At 40.8% G+C, this 26,716-nt stretch overlaps 1 protein-coding gene across 1 annotated transcript in view; it reads left to right on the top strand.

Moving 5' to 3' along the window:
- The first annotated feature begins 4,724 nt into the window (after positions 1–4,724).
- Positions 4,725–26,716, top strand: part of LOC104997971 — a 22,393-nt gene continuing 401 nt past the window's right edge. Inside the window, exons 1-3 of the mRNA XM_010852950.1 lie at positions 4,725–5,160; positions 12,418–12,631; positions 26,350–26,690. Coding sequence (XP_010851252.1) covers positions 12,442–12,631; positions 26,350–26,690 — 531 coding nt within the window. The 5' untranslated portion in view covers positions 4,725–5,160; positions 12,418–12,441. The remainder of the gene's footprint in view (positions 5,161–12,417; positions 12,632–26,349; positions 26,691–26,716) is intronic.

Raw genomic sequence — 26,716 nt, 5'->3', positions numbered from 1 at the left:
CTGTGACAGATGCTTCAAGCATCTGAGCAAGTGTGACGGGAGACAAAACTAAAATTGAAAAAAGGAACAATCACGAAGGGCTAAGCCAGTTAGACTTTATTCTATAAGCAATAAGGAGTCATTAAAATTTTTTAAGGAAAAGAATAATATGGTCTTACTGGGTTTTAACCACTCTGTGGATTGCAGGGCAACGAGAAAAGGGCTGGGCCTGGAGGCAATGAGACAGTTAAGAGACCGGCCCAGGTGGGCATTGATAAGAACTCAGATGGAGACCGCCACAGCAGGGGGACAGAAGAGAAGGCAGGGGCAAGAGGAATTTAGAAGTTAAAATCAATAGGACTTTGTGATTGATTCAATGTGGTTGAAGAGAAAGATGGAGGAGCCACGGAGTCTGAATAGGGTGCTGAAATGGATAACGCTGCCATCTACCAAAACAGGAAATAAGAGGGGAGGAACAGGTTTGGGGGAAGGGAGAGATGATGAGTTAGTTCAGTTTGACAAATGATGAGTTTTGTTTGAGGTGCCTGTGGGATATCCAGGCATTGAGCCTAATGGAATCCAGGCCACAAGCTTATAAGAAATGGCACAGTCCCAACCCTCATTCCTAATGCCCATTTTTCATGATTTACGATACCATTCCTGAATTCCAACTGTCAACTCATTCACTACCAGGAATCTTTAGAGAGGCATCTTATGCCCAGGTTCTTTCTGATACCTTGGCAGAGAACCACAGAACTAAACTGACCTTAAGAGGTAATCTTACTGGTTCCTTAGCTTCCAGACTAGGCTACATGGCCCAGACTGATGGGACTCTATTGAGTAAGAGACCTTTAGGAAGAATATTCTAACCTCAATCCTGTTCTAATATTCAAACTACTAAATGCCCCATTCTTCCCAGGGGGATGGGGAAAGGATGTGAACAAAAATTCACTTTGCATCTGATATGTGCCACATGCTGTCTAGGCACTTTATTATTATGTTGTTTTATCCTGCTGATGCTGCTGCGTCGCTTCAGTCGTGTCCGACTCTGTGCGACCCCACAGATGGCAGCCCACCAGGCTCCTCTGTCCCTGGGATTCTCCAGGCAAGAATATTGGAGTGGGTTGCCATTTCCTTCTCCAGTTGTTTTATCCTAGGTAGACATTATTATCCTCGTCTTAGCTATAAAAAAAAAAAAAAAAAACCTGAGTCTCCCTGGGGTTATATGCCTATTATGAAGGTAATAAGTGGTAGAAGTGTAATTCAAATCCAGTTCTGTCTTATACCGAAGCCTGAGTACTTTCTGCCCTACAGTACCCCTAATCTGACTTCCAGTGTCGGTGCTGATGGCATTTTAGTCTGTCACTATCTTATAAAGAAAAAAGACCGAGAACACACCACAGAAAATTAGTCTTCCTTTGTAAATTACTAACAAATCATGCGGTCTGGGATAATGCATTTTTGTATCCTTATACCATTTTGACTGCAAAATGCATGTGATTCACATTAGGAAAAAAATTAGAAGCTTCCAGTCTATCCTCCCCTTCTCAGTGATGGCTACCAAATGTATCATTGCTAAACCACAAAAGACCATGTTAAAGTCACATTTGTTAAAGTGACATTAAAGGCTCCGGATGAAAACCACTAGAGTGGGAAAGTGAAGCACCGTCCTTGTCGTTGGAAGGTCCTCGGCGCTCACTGTGGCGGGTGGCGCGGCCGTGTGGGCGGTGGGAGACCACCCACTGATCCGAGGCTCTGACCACAAAGAGACGCAGCGAGAGGGAGCTGTGGACACCCTGGCGTTCTAGAATTCAGATGGGACTTATAGCATTTCCTCTAAAGAAATTCTTCAGGGCCTCTATCTTCCAGTCATATTTTAGAACGAAGGGAAAAAAGATGATTTTTTTTTTTTTTTTTTGCAACTTGGTTTGGAAAGGCAGACTGTGAGACACTTCACTCTTCAGCCAAGAGAGGACATCTGTCAAGCGCAAACAGGATATAATTCCTCCTTGAAAGGCATGAAGACACATTCAGGGAGCTACAAGGGTCAAGAGTAAGCTGAAAAGTAACCCTGACTCTTTCCTGTAGAGCAGCCAGTAAATATCAGACTTGAAATATACCTTTTGAAAGAGGAAAATCAAACGCATCTTGAGGAGAGAGAATAGAGGGGGAAAGGAGACTTTGGAATAAAGGTCTGCTCTCTTTAGATCATGGCATACATTTTGTTGTTCATTCAGGCAATAAACTTTGAGAAGTTGGCTTCCCTGGTGGCTCACATCATAGAATCTGCCTGCAGTGCAAGAGACCCGGGTTTGATCCCTGGGTCAGAAAGATCCCCTGGAGAAGGGAATGGCAACCCACTCCAGTATTCTTTTTTTTTTCTTTTTTTAAATTTTATTTTATTTTTAAACTTTACATAATTGTATTAGTTTTGCCAAATATCAAAATGAATCCATCACAGGTATACATGTGCTGCCCATCCTGAACCCTCCTCCCTCCTCCCTCCCCATACCATCCCTCTGGGTTGTCCCAGTGCACTAGCCCCAAGCATCCAGTATCGTGCCTTGAACCTGGACTGGCATCTCATTTCATACATGATATTTTACATGTTTCAATGCCACTCCACTCCAGTATTCTTGCCTGGAAAATCCCATGGACAAAGGAGCCTGGCAGGCTACAGCCCATGGGATTACAAAGAATCAGACACAACTGAGCAACTAACACTTGACTTGAGAAGTTACAGTGTTCCAGGTTTTGAGGAAATAAAAATTAACAGGAGATATGGTTTTTGCCCTCAAAGAAATCAGTCAAGTAAACACATTATTACAATAAAGCAGGATAAATGTCCCGGTGTATTTAAAAACAAGTGGCCTAGGGCCACAAAAGACAGAAACTAATTCTGCCTGGAGTGGAAGAGGTACCAGTTAAGATTTCACTGAGGAGAAGATATTTAACCTGAATGTTCAAGTATGAGGAGAAGCTGACATGAAGGTATTGGTAGAGAAAGTACTGGAGGAGAAGGAAATGGCATGTTCACAAACACGGAAGTACGAAAGGACCTGTAGTTGGCTCAGCTTGACCAGAGCATAGGGTCAATGCAGGCAGAGGGTGGAAGGCATGACAGAAGATATGACTGAAGATATATTAAAATCCTAGATCTCAAGGAGCTTGCTTTACTGTGATGTTTGGATTGTATCCTGAGTCAAGAAGGTGCTCTATGCTGCTGCTGCAGCTGCTAAGTCACTTCAGTTGTGTCCGACTCTGTGAGACCCCATAGACGGCAGCCCACCAGGCTCCGCCGTCCCTGGGATTCTCCAGGCAAGAACACTGGAGTGGGTTGCCATTTCCTTCTCCAATGCATGAAAGTGAAAAGTGAAAGTGAAGTTGCTCAGTCATGTCCGACTCTTAGCGACCCCATGGACTGAAGCCTACCAGGCTCCTCCATCCATGGGATTTTCCAGGCAAGAGTACTGGAGTGGGATGCCATTGCCTTCCAGGTGTATAATCAAGGGAAAGCATGAAATGTAGATCATTTGGGAAGAGCTCAATAATCTGCATTTACTGAGATCAGTTCTTCTGAGTGTTAGACAAGGAAGTGTTAGAGCAAAGGAAGTAGAAGGAGGGATCTAATACAAGAGAGAAAGGAAAAAAAAACAAAAAACAAAACCAAAACTACCCAAAATCAGAAACCACTCCTTGAAACAGTGCCCAGCTGGATTAAGGATGGGCCACTGGAGCCGTCACTCCATTCTTCTCTACCCCTTCAATACAAGGAGATCCAACAGAGCAGGTCACCCTTACCCTCACCTGAGTTTCATCCTGAGGGAAAATCAAGCAAGGAAGCAGGCAGTGGTAAGATGGGAATTGTAGGGTACACAAAATCTCTCAATGTGCAGAGAAGTAGGGCTTCCTCAGTGAGGTGTGGAGATGACCAGATGCCCCGTTTTGAGGTAGTGTGGTTTTAGCTTCCCAAAATGGCCAGGCCTAGGTCTCCGGAATCAATAGCAAAGAGGCCTGAGGGCAGTAATTAGATGTTCTTCCTAGAATTCCTCACCAAAGAAGCCAGAATAAAAATGCTTCCACAGATCTGGTGAGTTATTACAGCCCTATTTCTGAAGCCTGAAGCACACCGATACAGGTCAGAGGTACAGAGAGTGAGTGAGGTTCCTGGGAAGTGACTCTCCAAACTCAGCAATGCCAGGAAGAGTCTGGTACTACACAAGTCTGAATCCAAATGCTTGCCTCATCTTACTGGACTCTGAAGTTATGGCATGTGAGCAGAGCCGATCAGAGAAGAATGAAAAATCTGACCACCTCAGGCTGCCTGCGTCAGGCTGAGACCCACCCCTCTCTCCCTTCTCCACAGCAGAGATGAAGGTTAGGCTGTCTCCACTGGCCTCTAGCCCACTATCTTTTAAGAGGAGAAGGGGAAAACATAAATGGTCTGCAGCGCACTAGCTCCATCATCTTTCCAGAGGACTTGAGGAGTTGAGAGGCAGAAGAGGAATCAAAACTCATCATACTAGGTCCTTAGGAAGTTTTCCAGCCAGACAAAACACAAAACACACCCTGAGAAAAACATGTCTTTTATCTTCTGGGACTTCTGGCCTTGGAAAGGAGCATGCAAGATACACACTAGAAATCAGACATGGTAATCAAAACTGGGTTTCAGATGGATATTTGCCTCTTTATTTTTCTCTCTTTAAATCGGTAAGCAAACTTATTTTCCCAGTAGTAGCCCAACTTTAGGGGCTGAACATAAACTGCAGCTTTAGCCAACTCCACTTCCCCATACCCTACCAGGACTCGGTAAACCTTAAAAGGGAATACTGTCTGACTAAAGCCAGACAACTGGCCCCTTAAGAGCACATTTATAATTTATTTATGGCCTAATATTTTCCAATGATAGGATTAATAAATCATGTTTTCATTCAACTTGTTTTCTCTGAGGTATGAATTTCTCTATTTTGATACCAGATCTTAACATGTTTTATTTTGCTTGTCCATTTTCCAGTTCATTTTTGCAGCTACAGGGAGAAATTTATTAGTCTGTATTGCCGCCTTTCTGCTGTCGTGGAGCTGGATTCTCTGAATACCCAACAGTCCCTGAGGGAAGCAATCTCAGACAGCGAAGTTGCAGCTGCCAAACAAAGACACCAGCAAGTTTTAGATTTCATTCAGGTAACAGTTTGTTTTATCGGAGGTAAAAGGAAGAAGGAAGGGACAGGGTGGTGAGGAGAACCTAGCATGAGAAACAACAGCAGTCTGAGCGAAAGACCACGATGTGCAAATAGACTGTTAATTTGGTTAAAATGCGGAACTCGGGGAAATACAAGTTTTTAAACAAAGGCTTAAGAAAAGGCTACAGATAAATCAGTGTTAATAAGAGCTCTATCGGCCCCTGTGGTGGGTCGCTGTAGTCTCCTACGTTAAACAGAAAAACAACTGCCAGAAGAAGTAGAGATCAGAATAGCAGTACCCAGTAGCCCAGTAATAATTCCAACAGGAAGAAAAACTGTATTAATTAATTCAATATCACAGAGAAAAAGAACAGAATGATCCATCGGCTTATGTAAACCCAAATTCAAGACATAAGATTTCTCATTCTTTGGACTTCTTTCTGGCAGAACTGATATTTTAATGCATAGCTATAAAGGTTTAAAAATGTGTGAGCCCTATGGTGATGTCTCAGGGTCTTGAGACAGTGGGACAGAGTAGTCATCAAGAGAATATGGATCTGGTCTGAAAGTGCCCCTAAATCCCTTGGACAAATCTTAGGATCTTTATGCCTGTGCGTGCATGCATACTAAATCGCCACAGTGGTGTCCAACTCTGTGTGACCCTATGGACTATAGCCTGCCAAGCTCCTCTCTCCATGGGATTCTCCAGGCAAGAGTACTGGAGTGGGTTGCCATGGGATCTTTTTCTCCAGGGGATCTTCCTGACTCAGGGATTGAACCTCTGTCTATTACATCTCCTGCATTGGCAGACAAGCTCTTTACAACTAGCGCCATCTGGGAAGCCCTTTTATGCCTGCAGTATAGCCCAATTCACAAAATGAATGCACAGTCCCCTCTTAACCTCAGGGAATACATCTCAAGACTGGATGACTGAAACTGCAGATAGTACTTAACCCTGGATATACTACTTTTCTCTATATGTACATACCTATGCTAAGTTTAATTTATAAATCAGGCACAGTAAGAGATTAGCAACAATAATAAAATAGAACAGTTATAACAATATATTGTAACAAAAATTATGTGAATGTCCTCTCTCTCAAAATAGCTTATTGTACAAATTTAATGTCTTTTTCCATCTTAACTAAACACTTATTATGTACTGTGGCCATGACTTTTGCGATTTGAGATATAACAGCAAAACTACTAGGAATTTCTTTTTCCTTTTTCACAATTTCATGGAATGAAGATTCATTCTTATCATAGATCTTAGCAATTTCATCATACAGGTTTTTTTCCCTTACCTTATTAAGTAGAGGACTTTCAACTGTTCAATTAAAGAAAGCACTTTGTAGCTTCTCTTTGTCACAACCAAATTGCCGGCATCTTGCACTCGTGCACTTTGGGGCCATTATTAATTAAAATAAGGGTTACTTGAACACAAGAATTATGATACCACAACAATCTGATAATCAAGGTGGCTACTTAGTGACTAAAGGGTGGGATACGCTGGACAGAGGGATGATTCACGTTCTGGGAATGCTGGGCAGGATGACAGGAGATTTGATCCTGCTATTCAGAACAGCGGCAATTTAAAACTTATGAATTGTTTACTTCTGGAATCTTCCATTTAATATTTTCAGACCTCAGCTGACCAATGGTTATTGAAACTGCAGAAAGCAAACCATGAATAAGAGGGGACTTCTATAGCAGCAATAGCCCCATCGTGAATATCACTTTGACATACATTCAGATCAATCTGATAAATACAGTATTTGTTGGACACGAGTGTCGGGCACTGTAAGGGAGATACAAAGTTGAATTACACATGGTCCTTGAACTCCGTTTAAAATTCATTAGGGTAAACAAGAAATGTGTACAAATACTATCTGTAAAAATGATTTAGGTGCCAAATTTCTGGCCTCGTCACTCAGTCATGTCCAACTCTTTGTGACCCCATGAACTGTAGCCCACAAGGCTCCCCCATCCATGGGATTTTCCAGGCAAGAATACTGGAGTGGGTTGCCATTTCCTTCTCCAAGGTACCAAATGAGAAATATAAAAAAATAAAGTAAAAATGTTTTGTGTCGACACAAAGAAGTAAAAATTTACTTACATTTGTGGGCATAATAAAAATGCCGTAGAGGATGTAACTGATATGTGAGCTGGGCCTAGTGGCATAGGCTAGTCTCTAGTGACGAGAAACAGAATGAAGAACTGCCAAAGAAGAAGCATAAACAGATAAGGGAGAAAGAGCGGAAAAATCCTACCTGGGGAATGATGTGTGATCAAGATTAGTTTGGGCATAAACTGAGTAAAGGACAATAGTGAAAAATAAGGTACGAATGAAAGGAGCAATGAAATCAGATCACATGAGGCTTTATTAGAGACCATAGTAAGAAATTTGTACTTGATGCTGTAGGCCATATGTACCCAGCCAAAGTGTTGGAGAAAGTCAGTAAGAGGATCTCACAGATGTTCAAGATAGATTCAAGCAGCAGAGGATATTCCTCCCATTCGCATTGGTGTGGCCACACTGGTTGTTCACAGTAAGTGCTCATTCTCATTGGCTACTAAATAATTTGCACGTCATTCCTAGACTTAAGGAGAAAACTAAAGGCAGGGAAACCAGATACAAAGCTATTACACAACCCTCCAAGCAAGTTACGAGGACCTAAGATGAGAAAATGCTGTGAACTCTGGGCAAATAAAGTTCTCTAAATCTCAATCTCCTCATCTGTAAAATAGGGATGATAATAATAGGACTAGCTTTCAGTGTCACTGAGAGAATTCAATACGATAATACATATAACGATTTCACTGAAGTGCCTGCACATAAGTATGCAATAAATTATACATTCATTCATTAATAAGAAGGGAAAATACTTTAAAGCATGATATGCAAGATTAGGGGTTTATTAAGTACTCATGAAGAAGATATTGTAATATGCTTGCAAAGTGTGAGCCAGACAAGTCCTAGCCTACTTCTCTCATCCTAAATGAGATATTTTAGGTGACCTCTTAGACTAAAAAAATAAACCTTTCAAGAACTTCCTTGCTTTCTTGACCTGAAAACACAGTATTTAAAAATTAAAACCATTTCCATCATTTATTTTATTTCTAATAAAAATGAAATACTGATAGGGTAAGGGGGTGGGAAAAAGAAGAAAGAAGCAGAAGGAGGATAGGAAAGATTGGCATATCTTTTGAACCCAATGTAAGGAATAGGGGAGCATGGTAAGAAGAAGAATGACCAGAATTCAGTTAGCATACATTTTTAGTCTGGAATCTTCCACTGATAAACCTTGGACTGTTGGACAATTCATTTGATTCAAGGTCCTCAATTGTAAGAACTGGACTGGATGACTTCTCAAGCACCGAGTTGGCTCTAACATTCCATGGCTTCTTTAACAGCCATAATTAGTTTGATAGAAGCACTTCTTTAACTTTACCTTAGGTTCTATTTCCACTTTATTCCAACTAAGGCTCCCCTGAATCCATTACGTTCAAGAACACTGACTTTCTTTAGCCTGTCACATACTCCAAGAGTCCCTGGCTTCATTCTTACTTCCAGATGACAGTCCTCACCCCTTTCTTTCTCACCTAGCCTATGGCTCCACTGCTTTCTTCTCTTTCCTTTTCAGCACACCATTAAGTGGGATGGATGAAGGCAAGCGAGGCCAGGAATTCTTTAAAGTTCTAGCCTGCTCTGGTTTCCTAAAGCAGGTAACTTGAGAGCCCTCTGTACGTACTCTCCAGCTAGCCAGCCAGGTAAACGGAGACTTGGATGAAAGCCAGTTCTCCAAGAGTTCAAGAAAGCACTTCTTGGCCAGGCTAAAACCAGACCATCTTGCACCCACAGCCTTCAGTGGACTGCCCTGCTCCATCCAACATGGATAATTTCACTGACTAGAGTTAATGCAGGATCATCTCGCTCCTTAACGAGATTGGGCTTCTCAGTCTCTCCTGCTCAGAATGAAAACCAGCTGCAGCCATTCACCCACTGGCATCCACCGCTCAGTCCACCACACACCATAATCGGCAGAGGCAAGTGCCAGCTGTGGGAGCGTTTGTGTGATTCCAGATCTAAGACAATGTTGAAGGCACTACACAAACCAAACATTGTAAAGAGCAAGGGAGTCTATGTAAATACAGTTGGGAAAAGAAGCCAAGCAGTGCAGCCAGAGAGGAAGGGCTGGGCCGGGGGAGGTGTAGAAAATCACAGATAAGGTATACAGCCTTTACAGACAACACATGAGGCAGAAATGTCAGAGTGCGGAGACTTGGCACTGGGCATATTTGGAGCTGCTAAAGCCGAAAGGGCAATTAGGCTATAATTTATATACTGGAATGCTTCAAATGCTCCTAAGCTGTAATAGAAACACAGCTCATTAAATATAGCCAATCTATCATCCCCTCAAGCACCTTGTAACTGTACTGTGAGAAAACCAATCACCTTTACATTTTAATAAAAATATTATCTTGCTTGAGTACAGAGAAAGGAGTGTAATTTATGGGATGAAAACCAAAATTTTTAAAGGGCAAAGTGAGAAATGGATGCAAAACTTTTAACCAACAGACCTAGTGAGTTCATGGTCTTTCTTTTCTAAAAACATGTCAGCAAGTCTTTAGAAGCTGTATTTGGACCTTAAAATCAAGGGGATTATGTTGTCAGTTATTTTTAGATCAACAGTATAAGGTAAAATGAGTGAAAATTGTGCTTCTTTTAGAGCTACTTAACTAAGTCCGTTAAACTCAGTCCATAGGTTTCCTTCTACCTATGTTTCTGATTTCTCTTCAGTTAACACTTCTTCACTGCATCACTGAGAAAATTAAGAAATAAGCATTGTCTCTACACATAAGTTTTTAAATTTTTATACCAAATCTCACTATCCATCCTCAGTAGTAAGGCTAAAACAACCTATCCAAAGAGAACAAGTGGAGGACGAGTTATTAATAATTGTATTCATTTCTTAAGGCTGCTGCAAGAAATTGCCACAAACCTAGTGGCTTAAACAACAGGAATCTATTCTCTCACAGTTCTAAAGGCCAGAAATCTAAAGTCAAGGTGTCGGCAGAGCCACACTCCCTCTGGAGAAGGGGAGAATCTGTCCTTGGCTTCCTCCAGCTCCTGGTGGCCACTGGCATCCCTTGACTTGGGGCTACCTCAATTCAATCTTTGCTTCTGTGGTCACACAGCCTCCTCTTCCGCCGGCCACGTCTCCATCTGCCTCACTCTCATAAGGATGTCTTCATGCAGACATTCGTCACTGGAATCAAGGCCCACCTAGATAATCTAGGATAAAATCCTCCCATCAAAATCCTTACCAATCACATCTTTTGCCATGAAAGGTAACATTCATTCTTTTGTCATATAAGGTAATACAGGTTCCGGGGATTAGGATGTGGACATATGTTTTGGGAGGTCACATTCTATCCACTACAGTAACCATGATTGTCATTGTAATGACTGAAAATTTTATAAGAACGTACAGCTTACAATGTGCACTCACCTACATCATCTTACTTAATCCTCATAATACTTCTGTCCAAGGACAGAGATCTCAAGTATTAGATAACCATTCACTCATACCTTCACTGGCTGAGCAATCATTTACTGAGTACCTATTCTTGGCACAGCCAAGAGTAAAAGGCACAGAAGCACAGTACCTGCCTTGGCAGGACCTCTAAAAGCTGTCCATAGTCACGCAGTGCCTCACTTTGAGATGAGAGTATGCTGCATGAGGTGGGATCAGTAAAAGCTAGCTGAGAAAGCAACAATCTCATTAAGAAAATGTGTCCAAGCGTTAAATGGAACTTCCACTTTATTTACCCCTTGAACTTCAGATTCTTCCCTATATAATGTTCAGTGGGCCTGCCACCGTTGAACCTTCAGCCCAACTCACTGGCTGACAACGCCTGGAGCTCAATTTCATGCTTTCATTAACAACACTAAAAACTGCCCAGTTCTGTCACTCCAGGATAGAACATTACCAGAAAGCAAGGGAAAATGGCAACCAACCACGCAGTGCCATCCATGCATTAGCTCACTCAGACTTGCCTGTCACTCTGAACTCTCACGGTTTCAGAAGTCACTCTGTATTAATTGGAAGCATCTGGTTTGTGGATATTCTTTGAAGAGTATTCTTTAAGTACATATTAAGACTCTAAAAATTGAAATTTGAAAATAGAACATTAGATAGTCCCTTCTATAATCAGAGACACCCTAACCGTGTAGTATCCATACAATAAACATCTTCTAGCTGGAAACTGAGAACCCCAACTTTCTAAGGGTTCTTCAAAAATAAATCATAAAGTGTCAGAGCTGGAAGGGACCTTAGACATCATCCAGCCCAGCTTCTTCTTTTCACAGCGAGGTAAATGGGTCAGAAGTCAATGGCTTGCTCAAGGCACCCCATGAAATTAGATGCAAAGCTGTTTATTCCAGTAATGCTTTACTAGTTCACACAGGACTACAACTACATTTCTTTCTCCACCTGTTCTGAAATTCGGACTTCATCATATGCCTTCCCCATAAATCCTAATGAGGAATATTTCATTACATGCTGAGAATTAATAGCAGTTTACATGTGTGAGAAATGTACCCTGCAGTTTTACAAAGCACCTTCAAATTTATCATTTCACCCAATCATCACAGCAGTCCTGTGGCGTATAAAAGAAATATTTTGTCCACATTTCACAAATAAGGCGACTAAAGCTCAAAGGGGTCAAGTGATTTGCCAAAGGTTGTTCTAGAACCAATAAGTTGCAGAGCCCAGCTGGAAGCCAAGTCTTTCACTATTTGCCTTAAATGAAATAGCCTCTTGGGTAAAAAACATGCAAGACACAAAAGGTTATAAAAATGAGGTATTTTCTGGTTTAGTAAATCTATGTTGAAAATATTTTACCCATGCTCAAAACCAGATACTGTAGAAAATGTATCATGTTGGACCCTCAGGGAAACTTAACGCCTTTTTAAAGCTGTTCACTAATTCAATGCATGCATGTATGTTAGGTTGCTTCAGTCATGTCCGACTCCTTGCGACTGCACGGGCTGTAGCCTGCCAGACCACCCTGTCCATGGAGATTCTCCAGGCAAGATTACTGGAGTGGGTTGCCATGCCCTACTCCAAGGGATCTTCCTGACCCAAGGATCGATTCCACATCTCTTGCTGTCTCCTGCATTGGCAGGCAGGTTCTTTACCGCTAGCATCACCTGGGAAGCTAATTCGGTGTATTTTACCATTTTATTCCAAAGCAAATAGACGAAGTTTGGCGTGAAATGAGGTGGATCATGGATGCTCTACATTATGCAAGATACAAGCAACCTGTTTCTGGCTTATCCATCACTAAGCTGATAGACACTTCAGATGAGCAGAACCTAAAGAAGATCAATTCTACATCATCACATATAGACTGCCTTCCATCACCATCCCCATCCCCAGAGATGCACAGAAGAAAGGCAGTGAGTGGTAAGCAATAAGATCCAAAATTCTGTGTTTTGGTCACCAGGTGCTTGGTCCTAATCTCCACTGAGGAGGTTTGTGCTGAGTCATTAGACTCAGCAAGCAGCAGAAAACATTGCTCAGCAGTAAGAGTCTAGAAGCAGAGAAGAAAAAAATCAGAACAGGGGAGGGTAGGAAGCTCGGGCAATGACCCGAGATCATATCCAGTTAGGAGTGGGGAAGATTCATGCCAGTTCTAATTCAGGCTTCCCATATACAAAAGGAATTTGACCAAAACCAGGGAGTAAAGAAAACAGGCCCAGTCTCCAGTAAAATAGGGACTAACAGGAATGAGGCAGGAAGGAGGTCCTAGCCTGGGTAGGAGGTCCAGGCAAACTTCCCACCAGCATGGCACCAGTGTCCCGGGGTGAAGACGGGAAAGCAAGAAACCGTGAGTAAACTAGAATCCTTTGGTCTCATCATGGATACAACAATCTGGAGACAACGTTACTGACAAGCTGCAGGAGATGCCTAGCAAGCCTCCTCCACTCTTAGGAATTAAATTCGACTTTATGTGGTAAATACTAACTGAAAATCATAGTTAACACAAACTTCTGCAAAACCCTTTTATACTTATAAACAGAGAGAAAACATACTAGTCAAAGGCAATATAATGAATGTTCTTGCCTAGAACATGTTGAAACAAATGCCATTTTTCTAATCAATTAAAAATGGTATTCAAGGCATCTTTATTCTATATCTTATAGGAGCCAATTTTATATGTTCTACAATGATAATAATTGATATTTTTAATAAACAGTTCTAAAATGTGACCTTGTCCCATAGGGGGCAGCATGGTGTAGCAGAAAGAGCCTTAGAAATCAAAGACCTGGATTCAAATTCCAGCTTTGCTTTGCTAGCTATATGAGCCTGAACAGATTACTACATCTGAGTCTGCTTCTTTGTATGTAAAATGAGAATAATACTATATACACCTTGAAAAGTTACTTGTGAATAAGAATCTATGTCAGAGGTTCACAGAACATAATAGACAATAAATTGTAATATAGTATTTAATGTTATTTTTATTGCAGAAAACTTTAGCGGGGTTATGAACCGTTTCTATAAGGAAGTTTATGTACATTCTAAAAAACTTCAGTGTCTAAAAACCAAAACTTGGCAAGTATAAGAACTTGAGAGACAACTTATTTATATTACCAAAGGGTTCTATCACTTAACAAATAATTCAACAAAATAATTAGGTAGGTTTTTATAGATTCCCAGTAAGCTCAGGATACAAATAAAACACTATCCCTACCAAAAGCGAATTAATGGGGGAGACAGACACATTACAAACAACTTCATACTAACCGCGTATGTGCTACTGGTATAATAAGGATACGCACAGGGTGCTACAGAATCTAATGGGAGTGTTAATCAGGAACTCATAAAATCAAAGAGAGCTTCCTGGAGGAGGTGATAAAGTCAAGTACTGAAGGATAAGCAGAATTTGAACTGAAAAAGAAGAAAGCATATAAGCAGAGGAGGCAGAAGGTGCACGTGTGTTGTAGTTCAGGGAACTGTAAGCAGTCTGGCTGAACTCAGGATCTAAGGATAGTATCCTTTTTTTCTTTTTTTCAATTAAAAAGCATTTATTGGTCACCCATTCTGTTCCAGGCACTCTTAAAGGTAAAAAGGATATAGTGTGTGCTCCCATAGAGCTGGCATTCTAGGATGACAATGAAAATAGAAACAAGATGATTTCAGATAGTGAAAATTCCAAAGTATAATACAAAACAGCAATTAAGGTGGCTAGGAAGGGTGCTGAATTCACTAGGATAAACAGCAGAGACCTGTCTGTGAAAGTTACATTTGAACCAGCCAAAAAAAAAAGAAAAGAAAAGGATCCAGTTATGCAAAGACCTGGAGTCGGAATATCCCAAGCAACAAAACAGCAAAAGGCCCTGAGGTGAGCGAGGGGTGAAAAGATGGCGGAAGTCTTTGGAGTAGATTGAACAAAGGGGCTGGTGGTGAGAGAAAGGGTACAGAGAAAGGCAAGGAGCAGATCAGGCCGGGCGTGGAAGGAAGCTGGAATTTTATTCTGTTTGTGATGGAAAGCCATTGAAAGCTTTTAAGCAAGGATGGATTTATTGCAAGGATTTAAGCAAGGATTGAATTATTCTTTAGAATCAAATCTGTCTGTTGCTTGAAGAGACCAATGTTGGAAACAGGGAGATCAATCAGAAAGCTATTAACAAAGAAGATAGCAAGTTTTCTGGCATCAGGAAATTATGATGTCATTTACCAAAAACAGATGGACAGGAGGAGAAAAAGTTTGAGCAAATGGGTATGGTGAATTTAGGTGAGTTTTAGAGCATTCCATGCAAAAAGAAACATTCAAAAGCAAATAGGATGAATGGGGTGTGAAGTTCAGAAAAGATAAATGAACTAATAATATAGATTTAATAATTGTTGACAAATGAATGCTTGGTATTCCCTATGAAAATGTTTTATATTCCCCATGAATATGCTTGATATTCCCTAGAGAGAGTAGGTAGAGTAAGAGAGGAGAAGGAAAGATGTCTGTGGAACAGAGCAGCAAGACTTCTTAAACTGAGAAGTGAAGACAAGAGGAAGAAGACAAAAAGGAGAGCAGTGTCACAAAAATTAAAACATGTCAAATGATGGTAGACAAGGTTAAATAAAACTGAACAGCTTCTATTGTTTTGTTTCGTCTTTTCAACAAGAAAGTCGTCAGTAACCTTGATGACAGCAGTTTGAGAAGGAAAGGAGACAGAAACCACATAGAAATCGATCAGGGAGTAACCCGGAGGTTAAAAAAATGGGACCACTAAGGATACACTTTTCAGAATCTTGTAGCTGGGGAGGTATGAGCTTGAAAGGGCATGTTTACAAGGCAGGACACATATACCCTCTGTTGTTCCCCAATTCACATAACTCTACAAACAGCTCTTCAGTTTTACTCCCACCTTCACAGCCGTTGTCTGTCCTCTCTGCTCACAGAACTTTCTCAGTGTTTAATCTTCTCTTAGCCACAGGCTCCTAAGTAGGTCCCCCCTGGCTGTATGCGGGTGGCCTCTCTCCTGTGCCACGTAAGTGCCAAATTCTCACGTTGCCCAGATGACGGGTTACACACACTCCCTGCTGGGAAGATCTGGCCAATTACACTTGGATTTTATTATTAACTTAAAATGTGAGCGATCATCATTCTGTTTCTTAAAATATAACTCTCTCTTGGGTCCATTTATTTCTCTGAAGCCAAGATTCCATGGGCTGTGAAACACAAAGATGTGGAGGGCAGTAAGTGAAAAATGGAACCTGGGGACCGGGAAACTGATGGGAACGGGGAGAAACATTTAGCATCCCTGCACAAAAGCAGAAGCGTTTCAGAGCAACAGAATCTGCACCTGCATACTCTGTCCTCTCCACTAGGGTGACTATTTTTAATTGCTTGGAAACCATTAATGAAAAGGGGAAAATCCAATTTAGAGGTACATCCCCTCTGGGTTGCTCATAGGTCAAAGTTTACAACACAGTTTCATTCAGTGTGAGCAGGGGTCACCTAATTTCTGAGAAGTCTGCTGGAAATGCAAAGCCTGTCACAAGCCTAGACTCTGGTACCAGCCCAAGATTCCGCTTGAAGGCTGTTGAGTACCTTGGATTTGTTTGCGTGTGTATATGTGCATGTGGTTGGACGGGCAGGGTGGGAGGGCAGTGGAACTTTTACTTCCCATTTCTGTGTGGTTTTCAGACACAAAGTACAACTCCTCTGAGTCAATTAAAATTAAGCATCTCCCAAAGACCCAAGGGGGAAAGTTGGCTCCTAGCAAAGGCAGCACAGGGCAGGGGGTGGAATGCCTGGTCCACGGCTAGGTATTTTCTCTCCCACTCCTTTTCTGTGGGTATAGTGGTCACAGACAGCAGCAATTTTTTTTTTTCCGATACTGCTATTTCTCCTAGTGATGCATGGGTGAGGCAACAAAGGGGAGGGGAGGCGTTGTTTCCTTCAGATGCATGTGAAGATTATCCTGATCTTCCAAATGTAAATCTTCCCAGTAAGATTTCCCCCAGATGAAGTTAAGATTAAGAACACTGTGGCATAAACTAAACAGCTCAAAAAAATACATAAATAAATAAATAACAGGAATCTGAAGATGGGAAATTAGAAGGTGAACAAACCCGTGAGCTTCTACTCAAGGCTTGATGATTTATTAAAATTCTTTGTTTCTAAATTATCTAAATTCCACCCAAATACAATGGAAATAAATTCAGTGAAGCACACACACAGAAAGTACCAGTTTGAACAGTGATATATTAAAAATGTGCAGATAGATTCTTAGGGCAAATACTACTTCTTTTTTCCTTTCTTTCTGTCCTGCCATGTCCCTTGCCTCTAAGAGAAAAGCAATAGCTTTAAATCAGGTATTCCTTCCTGCAGTGTCATCTCCCCATAACACCCTCAAAATCCACATCACCTCTACTCTGCTGTTGTTGTCCTGGTCCGCAGAGGCCAGGAGTTGCAACACCCATTACAATGGCAAGAAAGCCAGGCTTCCTGAGCCAGCACTAATACTATGGGCAGAACTTCCATCAGACAGCTCGTGGGTCAAGCAGAGGGGAAACGCGAGGCTCTACCAGTGCTGGTCTGCCCAGTGGGCCCTCTAAGGGAAATTGAGGAGCACAACCAGCTTTATTAAAATAACAACCGGGCAAGGCGCCTACGATGCTTAATGGAGCATATGGCCTGGATCTGGGGATGGAAGCTGCACTTTGCATTCTTTTCCAGGAAGGGAGGGAGTGGCAGTGGCCTAAAATCCCTGGAAACTCTCCTCGGTGCCCTGGCTGGCATCCTGGAGATTTTCCCAGCTTGTTCTGGGAGGGGTATCCCACTCTAAGCAATAGGTTCCACTAAGTCCTATAATAAATAAGACAACCACCATGGAAGTCAAATATTTAGATTCCCACTAGAGCAGGGTTTCCAAAGGTCCATGAACTTACAATATAATATTTACCACTTCATACTTAAGCCCTTTTTCATCTCTTTCCTGGGTTAGCACAGTTATAACTTGCTCTTTCTCTTGATTTATCTCCTATCTCCCTTGCTCTTGGGAGTTATAGTAAAAATTTACATAATTTACAAATTCTTTGCTAAATCTAGGATGAGAAATACAGTACTGGACTAATACAAGACACCATTCAAGACATTATTGTTCTTTATTATCAATGCAATTCTCACAGCAAAATCTTGAAGTTTCTTTATTACTGGTTTGTATTATTAATGAGTCACCTCTTAATACGTTTTCTAGCTATTCTCTATTTAAAAGTGAAAAAGATTTCAATATTAACACCTTCTGTTTGTAAGGCTCTTAAACTATGTTTAACAAACTAATTTAATCCTTATAGCACCTATAGAAGATAGGTAACATGATTACCTGTATGCTACAGATAAAGGGGCTAAGTTGGGAGGGGCTAAGTGATTTGTTCAACATCATATACACAGTAAGGAGCAAGGCAGGACTTCAGCCTAATTTTCAGATAATTGTTCTTTCTACTACAACTCTGCTGACTCAAGTTAAGAGTCACCAAATATGAAGCAAAATGAAAAACACAAAATGAAGTTAAATGATGTAGATGATTGTTTTCAGACTATTTCTGTGGCAGATTAAATTAGATCTTTTCAGACTGCTTTCAGTATTGTTTTTAGGAAGCAATCAAATCTCACTCTTTAAGCTTTCAGATTTCAATATTTGTTTCAGTTTCAATTCCATGCAGCATTCTCTACTGAGACTCTTGTACGTATCAGATATAGCACAAGAGGCTAATAATACAATGATGATGAATTCACACTCTACTCCTCATGGTCTGTTCATATGTCCATGTTCAGATCTGGGAAATATAGAGGATGTATGTCCCTTAGCTTAACTCCTTCCTTAGTCCTTTCCTTCACTGACTGGCTTCTCCAACATTTACTAAGCAGAGCTGAATAAGACACGGTGCATGCCCTCTGGAGTTTATACTTAATGAGAGAGATAAAAATATAAAAGAATAATTTATAATAAATCTTGATAAATGCAGTAACAGAGATATAAATAAAATGTTTTATGAGCCAAGAGAACTGAGCAACTAACTCAACCTGGGGACATCAGCACCAGCTCTTCCTAAGACTGAGTCTTAAAATGTGATTCTCAATCAAAATATCAGAATGTCAGCCCTTAAGGCATACCTTCATATACTCACTAGTCACTATCTGTATGCTGTGGTGTCAAAGTGCAAACTGTTCTTGTAGAGCATTTGACCTGACTACAGGCTGGAAAGAGTTTAGCGGTACAACCCCCTTAGCACTTGCTTCTAGACATTTTTACTATCAGACACCTAGCGGGTTAAACGGTGGCCAACCAAAAGACATGTTTGTGTCCTAACTCTCAGAACCTGTGACCTTATTTGGAAAAAGAGTCTTCACAGAGGTATTTCAGAACCTTGAGATGAGATCATCCTGAATTATCCAGGTGGGCCCTAAATCCAATTACGAATGTCCTTAAAAAACACAGAAGAGGGTCCATGTGAAGGCAGAGGCAGAGACCGGAGTGATGCAGCCCAAGGTATGCACAGCCACCAGCAGCTGCTGCTGCTGCTAAGTCGCTTCAGTCATGTCTGACTCTGTGCGACCCCAGAGACCGCAGCCCACCAGGCTCCCCCGTCCCTGGGATCCTCCAGGCAAGAACTCTGGAGTGGGTTGCCATTTCCTTCTCCAATGCAGGAAAGTGAAAAGTCAAAGTGAAGTCGCTTAGTCGTGTCCGACTCTCAGCGATCCCATGGACTGCAGCCTTCCAGGCTCCTCTGTCCATGGGATTTTCCAGGCAAGAGTACTGGAGTGGGGTGCCATTGCCAGTAAGAGGCAAGACATTATATTTTCCCCTAGAGCCTCCAGAGGGAGTGCCACCCAGCTGACTCCCATGGCTTCAGACTCTCACAGCTTCCAAAGCTGTGAGAGAATACATTCCTGTTGTTTTCAGCCACACGGTGTGTGGTCATTTGTCACAGCAGCCACAGGAAACTAATACAAACCTAACATATTTCTCTCACTAAAAGCTTAACATAACTGTGTGGGCATCACACCAAGTGGATCACATGAACTAGGTCCCAGCCCGCAGGAAGCTTCCACAGAAAGCCATGGGAATAGCAGTAGAGCAGGTCTTTGAAAGAAAGAAAAAAGTGAAGTTGCTCAGTCCTGTCCAACTCTTTGCGACCCCGTGGACTATAGCTCACCAGGCTCCTCTGTCCACGGGATTCTCCAGGCAAGAGTACTGGAGTGGGTTGCCATTTCCTTCTCCAGGGGATCTTCCCGACCCAGGGATCAAAACTGGGTCTCCCGCATTGCAGGCAGACATTTTAACCTCTGAGTCTTTGGTCTTTGGTGTGACACAAATCTGCGTATAGGTTCCTATTCTGCCACTTATCAGCTTATATGAGCTGGAAATTTTAATAAGCCTAGGCTTCAGTATCCTTATGTCCGAATGGGAACTGGTGTAAGAATTAAATAAGATAAAGCTCCTAGAACACTGAGCATGATGGCTGGCTCACAGTGAGCACTAAGTAAACATCAAGCACTATTATTATTATTGTGGATACAAATGAATAGTATATATGGATAGCTGAATAGATGTCAGTGATCAAATAGAGAAGGAAGTTTGACTAAAGTCAATTACCAGTTAATTGCATGGATCTTATTTCCAGCCCAGGGTCAAATCTTCAATTAATCTCTCTTCATCAAGGCCCTATGGCACCTACCACTACCATCATCAAAAACAGCCAAGAGTTCTGAGACTGTTTTCTGTTTCCACATGCACACCTGTGGCTGATTCATGTCGATGTATGGCAAAAACCACTACAATATCGTAAAGTAATTAGCCTCCAATTAAAATTAATTAATCATTTAATAAATAAATTTTAAAAGATAGGGAAAAGGACTGTCTAAAAATTGTTTTAAGAAAAGCATTCAGCCCAAGCCTTTATCCAGTTCTCTTAACTTGAAAAGCTGTGTCTGCCTTCTTCCCTAACCAGGAGTCCTTACGTTTTTTCACTAAAGATCGATGACAGCACCGGCGCTCCCAAGTGATCCTCCTTGCTATCTCCATCAACTTATTGCTCACATCTTCAGTTGTTCCCTTTCCAACAGTGTCTTCTCTGCCCACAAACACCTTCCCTCAACTGTGCTACCCACCATGTTCCCATTCCAGCCCTCCAGGATGGTTTGGCCAACCGCTTAAGTTCAGTCTGTCCCAAATTAAATTTACCGTGTCTTCCACTGCCCGACCCTCTTGCAGTTAAACTCCTCTGGTTTGATGCTATTCCTATCTTCCAGGCACCAAGGCTAGAAACATATTTGTCATTTCAGGGCCTTCACACTTGCTTCTCCAAGTTGCCTAGAACACTATTCCCTAAAACTTTGATAAAGCTGGCTCCTTCTGATCATTGAAGTCTCATCTAGACTCCAGAGATTCCTCCCCTGCCTACCTTATTTAAAGAACCTCCCTCCCAAGTCACTGTCTAGCTGAAATCCAGTTTCATTTTATTCATAGAACTTTACACTCTCTGAAATTAATCTTAGGTATATTCTGACTTACGTATTGTCTACTCCACCCTCTATGAACTTCTTGAAAGCAGAGACCATGTCCGTCTATCATAAAATAGGTGCTCGGTAAACATCTTCAAATGAATGACTTTCCTGGAGTTCTATTTTCTTCCTCATAATCACTACTGTTGCTCAACCCCACAACCTAAAAAGGGTAGATATTTAAAGGAAAAAACATATCTTGGACAACAGCATCCCAGCTGGCCTCCCTGTTCTTTCCTCTTGATTCAGTTCATCTTACATCCTACCTGCAACATAATTATTATAAATTTCAGCTCTCATCTTGCTAATTATTTCTTTAAATGTTTCTGATAAATTACCCATTGGCTACAAAATTAGGTACAAACTCCTTATCTAGGCATTCACTGTTCTCCTCTGGCTCTATCCTGTCTTTTAAAAAAAATAACCTCTTTTAACCATGTATTTAAAATAATTGTAAGAACATCAGGTTGCAGAGAAATGTACAGGAATTTCCATGTTCTCCTTCCCCAGGCTCTCCCCAGTGTTCACATCTTACACAGTTCTTGTACAATATCAAAACCAAGAACCTGGTACAATCTACTGTTCATCTAAATTTCACCAGTTATATTCATTCGTGTGTGTGTGTGTGTAGTGTGTGTATGCACATAAGCATGTAGGCTCGACTGCATAGCCCTGTGCAATCTGTCATATGTATAGTCTTGGGTAATCACCACCATAGTTAATTGTACCAAATCCACAAAACTTCCTGTTACCCCTTTATACCTTACACACCACACCCCACTCCCGCCCCTACCCTGGCTACTACTAATCTGTTCTTCATCTCTATAATTATTTCATGAATTTTACATAAATAGAATTCTTTATTTGTATTTATGAGTAGCATTTCATTGAATGGGTGTATCACAATTTGTTTAATCACACATCCATTGAAAGATATTTGGGTAGTTTCCAGTTTGGGGTTAATACCAATAAAACTGTTATATGAGCATTCATATACAGGTTCCTGCATGAAAATAAACCTTAATTTTTCTAGGATAAATTCCTAGAGTGAAAATGCTGGCATCTTACTTTTGTAGCCCCATTTTCCCCAAATTCCACTCTTATTCCCATCATCAGGACTACTTACACTGTTTCCTTTCACTCTGTTTTCTAATCCTTTCCTCAACATTTGTATATTTATTATTAAAAGCTGCCTCAAATAATTTTTTGAAAGTAGATGAATAAATAAATTAATATACATAGAAACAGAGATGAATGAATGGAGAGAAAAAATAAACACAATAGTGTTTTATCAATCCTGTCCCAATAAAATATGATCTATTCTATAAACCTGCATCTTACTTGCTAAACTTCTTTTATAAAAGGTATGTTCTTCCACAGTCTTATAGATGCATATACCCCACTTCCATTAAAACAGTAAAATCCCTGAAACAGATCATTTCTTATTAATTTTACATTCAGTCAGCCACTAAACATGGTGTTTCTGTTAGAGAAGGAGCTCAAGCAAAACAAAATCTTCATTGTTGAACAAATGGATGAATTAAGTATCTTTGCCGGAAGGGGGCTCTGGTCCAACCAGGAAACCAGAATGTTATATTTGCATTAAAACGATAACTAACAATACAAGTCTATACAAGCTAAGTGCCAAAAGATAATAGAAGCAAAAAATATTTCGGAAGTGCAGAAATTAGCCATCCTTTCTGGGACAGTTGAGAGATACTTTCTAAAAAAGGCTTTGTTTGAGGGAATCCTTGAATAGATGAGTGGAACCAAAATAAATAAATAAAGGGAGTCCTTTTTGATAAACATTAGTTAAAGAACAACATATGAGTTGATCTCATTCTCTGTAGCTGGATCCATAGTAGGGATGTGCCCAAATTTTTAAACCATTCCCCTAATAAAAAACATTTAGATTTGCATCAGTTAGGATTAAGTCTGAATCTGTGTTACAGAAAACCCAAATAAGGGTGTCATTAACACAAGATACTTTATTTCTCTCTTATGTGAAAGAAGCCCAGAGATAAGACAAATCAGGGACAGTTCGTAGACTCTACGGTCTTCAGACACCATGCCCCATTTTTCAGCTCCACCATCCTAGAACATGGCTTCCTTTTCCAAGGTTGCCTCATGAGCCCAGCCAACACATCTTGTTACAGGCAATTGGAAGAAAAAACAAAATGGTCCATCTCCCAGCTAAGCCAGCTCCTTGAATGCAGCCTTCCAAAAGCTTCGTACCATACTTTCAGTTCTATCTCACTCGCCAGAATTTAGTTATATGACCATGCCTAGCTGCAAAGGAAGCTGAAAAAAAAAAGTGGTCTTTTACATGAATGCACTGCTGTCTCAAACAAAATTTAAGATTTTGTAACTAAAAAAGGATAATGGATATTGGGTAGCAGCCAGCAGCAAGCGAACAAAACTGAAATCTTGTCCTGCCAATGAGTAAGGAATGTCATCTTCTACAGCCAGGAAAAAAAGGAAAAGAAACACTTCACTCCCCAACCCTGAAATAAACAAACAACCAAAAAATATATATTACATCTGGTTCTAGTCCCTAAAATAGAAGAAACCTTAATCCCATTTGTGTAAATTACTCACTCCATTAACAAAACATTTTTTTCCCCTGAAGCTTGCAATAGTCTTCTGATAATCATGTCTGATTTTCCACCATGAACAGACTAACTATAACCTTATAACCCTGTGGGTTTTCATTTCAAATACCTGTTGTATTTTTTAATCAGCAAGCCAGTACTGAATTTGGACTCCCTTGCAGAACTTTGCCAAGTAAAGTATTTTTCTTTTCTTAAACTATTTTTCTTTTCTTAATGCTTCTGTGTCTCTAAGTCTTCCTTTCACAGGAGTCTCAGCCACAAGGTTATTTCTAGTTTTTCACTATTATAAATCATGTTACAGTAAACAATTTGTAAATGCTTCCATGTACACATAGTGACAATTTCTCAAACATAGATATCTAAAAAAAGGACTTGCTGGGACAAATGATATGCACATTTTTAATCTATTCTACAAAGCTGCTATCCAAAGAGCCAGACCAGCTTATAGTCCCACCACCATTATATGAGGGTCCCTGACTTCCTACACATCACCAACACAAGAGATTATCATTCTTCTCAACACAGGAGTTGATCATTCTATTTATTTTCAGCAAATCTGATGGGCAAAAAAAAAAAAAAAAAGCCCTGTTTTTACTTCAACTGCAACTACCTAATTAGTAATTATAGTCTACCTAGGTTGAATAGCTTTATTATGCTTATTGGCCACTTGTATTAAATATTCTTTGAAGTGTTGGTTATCTTCTGCCCATCTGGATTGTCTTCTAATTTACAGGAAATCTTTACGTAGTCTGTAAAATTAATCTTTTCTTATACATATTATCACTATTTTCTTTCAATCTATCCCTTACCTTTACTTTGTTTATGTGATCATTTCAAAGTATTAAGCGTTCATATATTCAAATTATCAGTTACTTCTTTTCTGACTTCTGGGGTTTTATCTTGCTTAGAAAGACCTTCCTACCCAAAATTACAAACATACTGTTTTCTAATACTTGTAGAGTTTGCTTGCTATATTTAAACTACATGGAATTTACTTTTATATGTGAGATGACAGAGGACATTCTCAAATTATTTTACTAAAGGATAACCACTTGTACCAACACTATATACTGAAAACTCTATTCACTCCCCTAGTTTGAAGTGTTATCTTTACCATACGTTCAATCATCACACTGAATTAAGACAGTTCCTGAACTTATATTTCTGTTTTACAGGTCCATCTGTCCATTATACATCAATTTCTATTAGAAGTTTTAATTACCAAAATTCTATATGCTTTGACACCTCATACATCAGGCTCTTTCCTATTGGACCTTAAAAAAACCTTAGTTATTTTCACAAATTTTATTTTCCTGATAAATTTAAAAATCAATTTACTAAATTCCATTTAAAAATCCCATGGAAGGGATTTCCCTGGTGGTCTAGTGGCTAAGACTCGGCGCAGGCCCGAGTGAGATCCCTGGTCAGGGAACTAGATCTTGCGTGCCACAAGTAAAGGTCCCTCCTGCCACATCTAAAACCCAGTGCACCCAAATAAATAAATAATCCTATGGGGATTTTTGAATGGGACTGGCTCAGATTTGAAAAGGAGCGATTTCTTGTTCTTTTTAAAAGGACTTGAATGTTTTCAAAATTAGCTTATATTTATTTACCAAGTACCCAATATGGGCTGAATTCTGTGGAAAATTCAAAGGATTTTAAGATAGTTTTTGTCCTACAGAAATGTACAACCTGGTTGGGGAAAAAATATAATCATTTTGTATTGCATTAAATTACAAATATGATCAGGATAGCATTCCCTTTGAGGCTGATTTTCGCCTCTGATTTTACTTCTGTTTTATTTTCTCCTTTGGCCTTAATTTTTTTTCTTTTTAAACACTGACAACAAGATTAACTATTTATATGTATAAACGACTCTTTTACAGTCACTTTAAGTAAGAAGTTCTATTATCACCCCCATTTTGCAGATAAGAAAACTGAAGCTCAACGAGGTAAAGTAACTTGCAAGATCACAGAGCAATCTGGAGGACAACCAGGGTTTGAATCCACCTTTCCCTCATTTCTGCCACCATAGGACCTCCTCTTCTTTCCCCCTTTTAAGTTTCTGCTATTTTATCAACTGTAAAAATCACCTCTGAAATAAGGTTAGGGAACGAATAAATGAATGACATCCAGCTTTATTTCCCGTTTCACCCTCTCTCCACAAGTCCAGGGAAAAGTGAATAATAAAATTAGGTGTGAGCAAGGGAAGGCATGTTGCCCTCTGCTGCTGCAAGGCTGGTTGGTCCAGTCAGACTCCCTCTCCCTCCTGTTTTTAGCTAAGAACGGGACCTACTACATAACTTATAGAGTCCTACACAGAACGACAATGTGGGACCCCTTGCTCAAAACTTACTAAAATATCAAGAAATGAGCAGAGACCACTAAACAAAGCGTAGGCCCTTCTAGGCACGGGGTGTGGCCTCAAACATAGGACCGTACTTGAGCCCTGGCTAGGAGTTTCTCTTTTTTTCTAAGCACAGTCTCTGGCTTTGCAGATTCACAGCCTTGCTCTGATGAAGAAGGCTGCTCAGAAGTCTTCCTGCCCACCGACAGCGACTATGACTCCAGTGACGCCCTGAGCCCCCGAGACCTGGACCTGGTCTACCTGTCATCGCACGACATTGCCCAGCAGTCCCGAAACGGACTGAGTGGCAGTGCCCCCGACGTCCTGCAGGTGCACGATATGAAGGCTCCTTCGGGGCCAGGCCAGGACACCGACCACTCATGCGCCGAGCTCCTGCACAACCTGACCCTCACAAGCCTCCCGCCCAAGAACCACGCCAAGATGGCACCAGGAGCACGGCCGCCGCTGGGCTTCCTGGGAAAACGGAAGTCGGCCAAGCAGCCGCACTACGGCGGCTT

The sequence above is a fragment of the Bison bison genome, unplaced genomic scaffold (genome assembly GCF_000754665.1).
Source record: "Bison bison bison isolate TAMUID 2011002044 unplaced genomic scaffold, Bison_UMD1.0 scf7180017864317, whole genome shotgun sequence".
In the NCBI taxonomy this organism is placed as follows: domain Eukaryota; kingdom Metazoa; phylum Chordata; class Mammalia; order Artiodactyla; family Bovidae; genus Bison; species Bison bison.
This window is presented reverse-complemented; position numbering and strand designations above follow the sequence as displayed.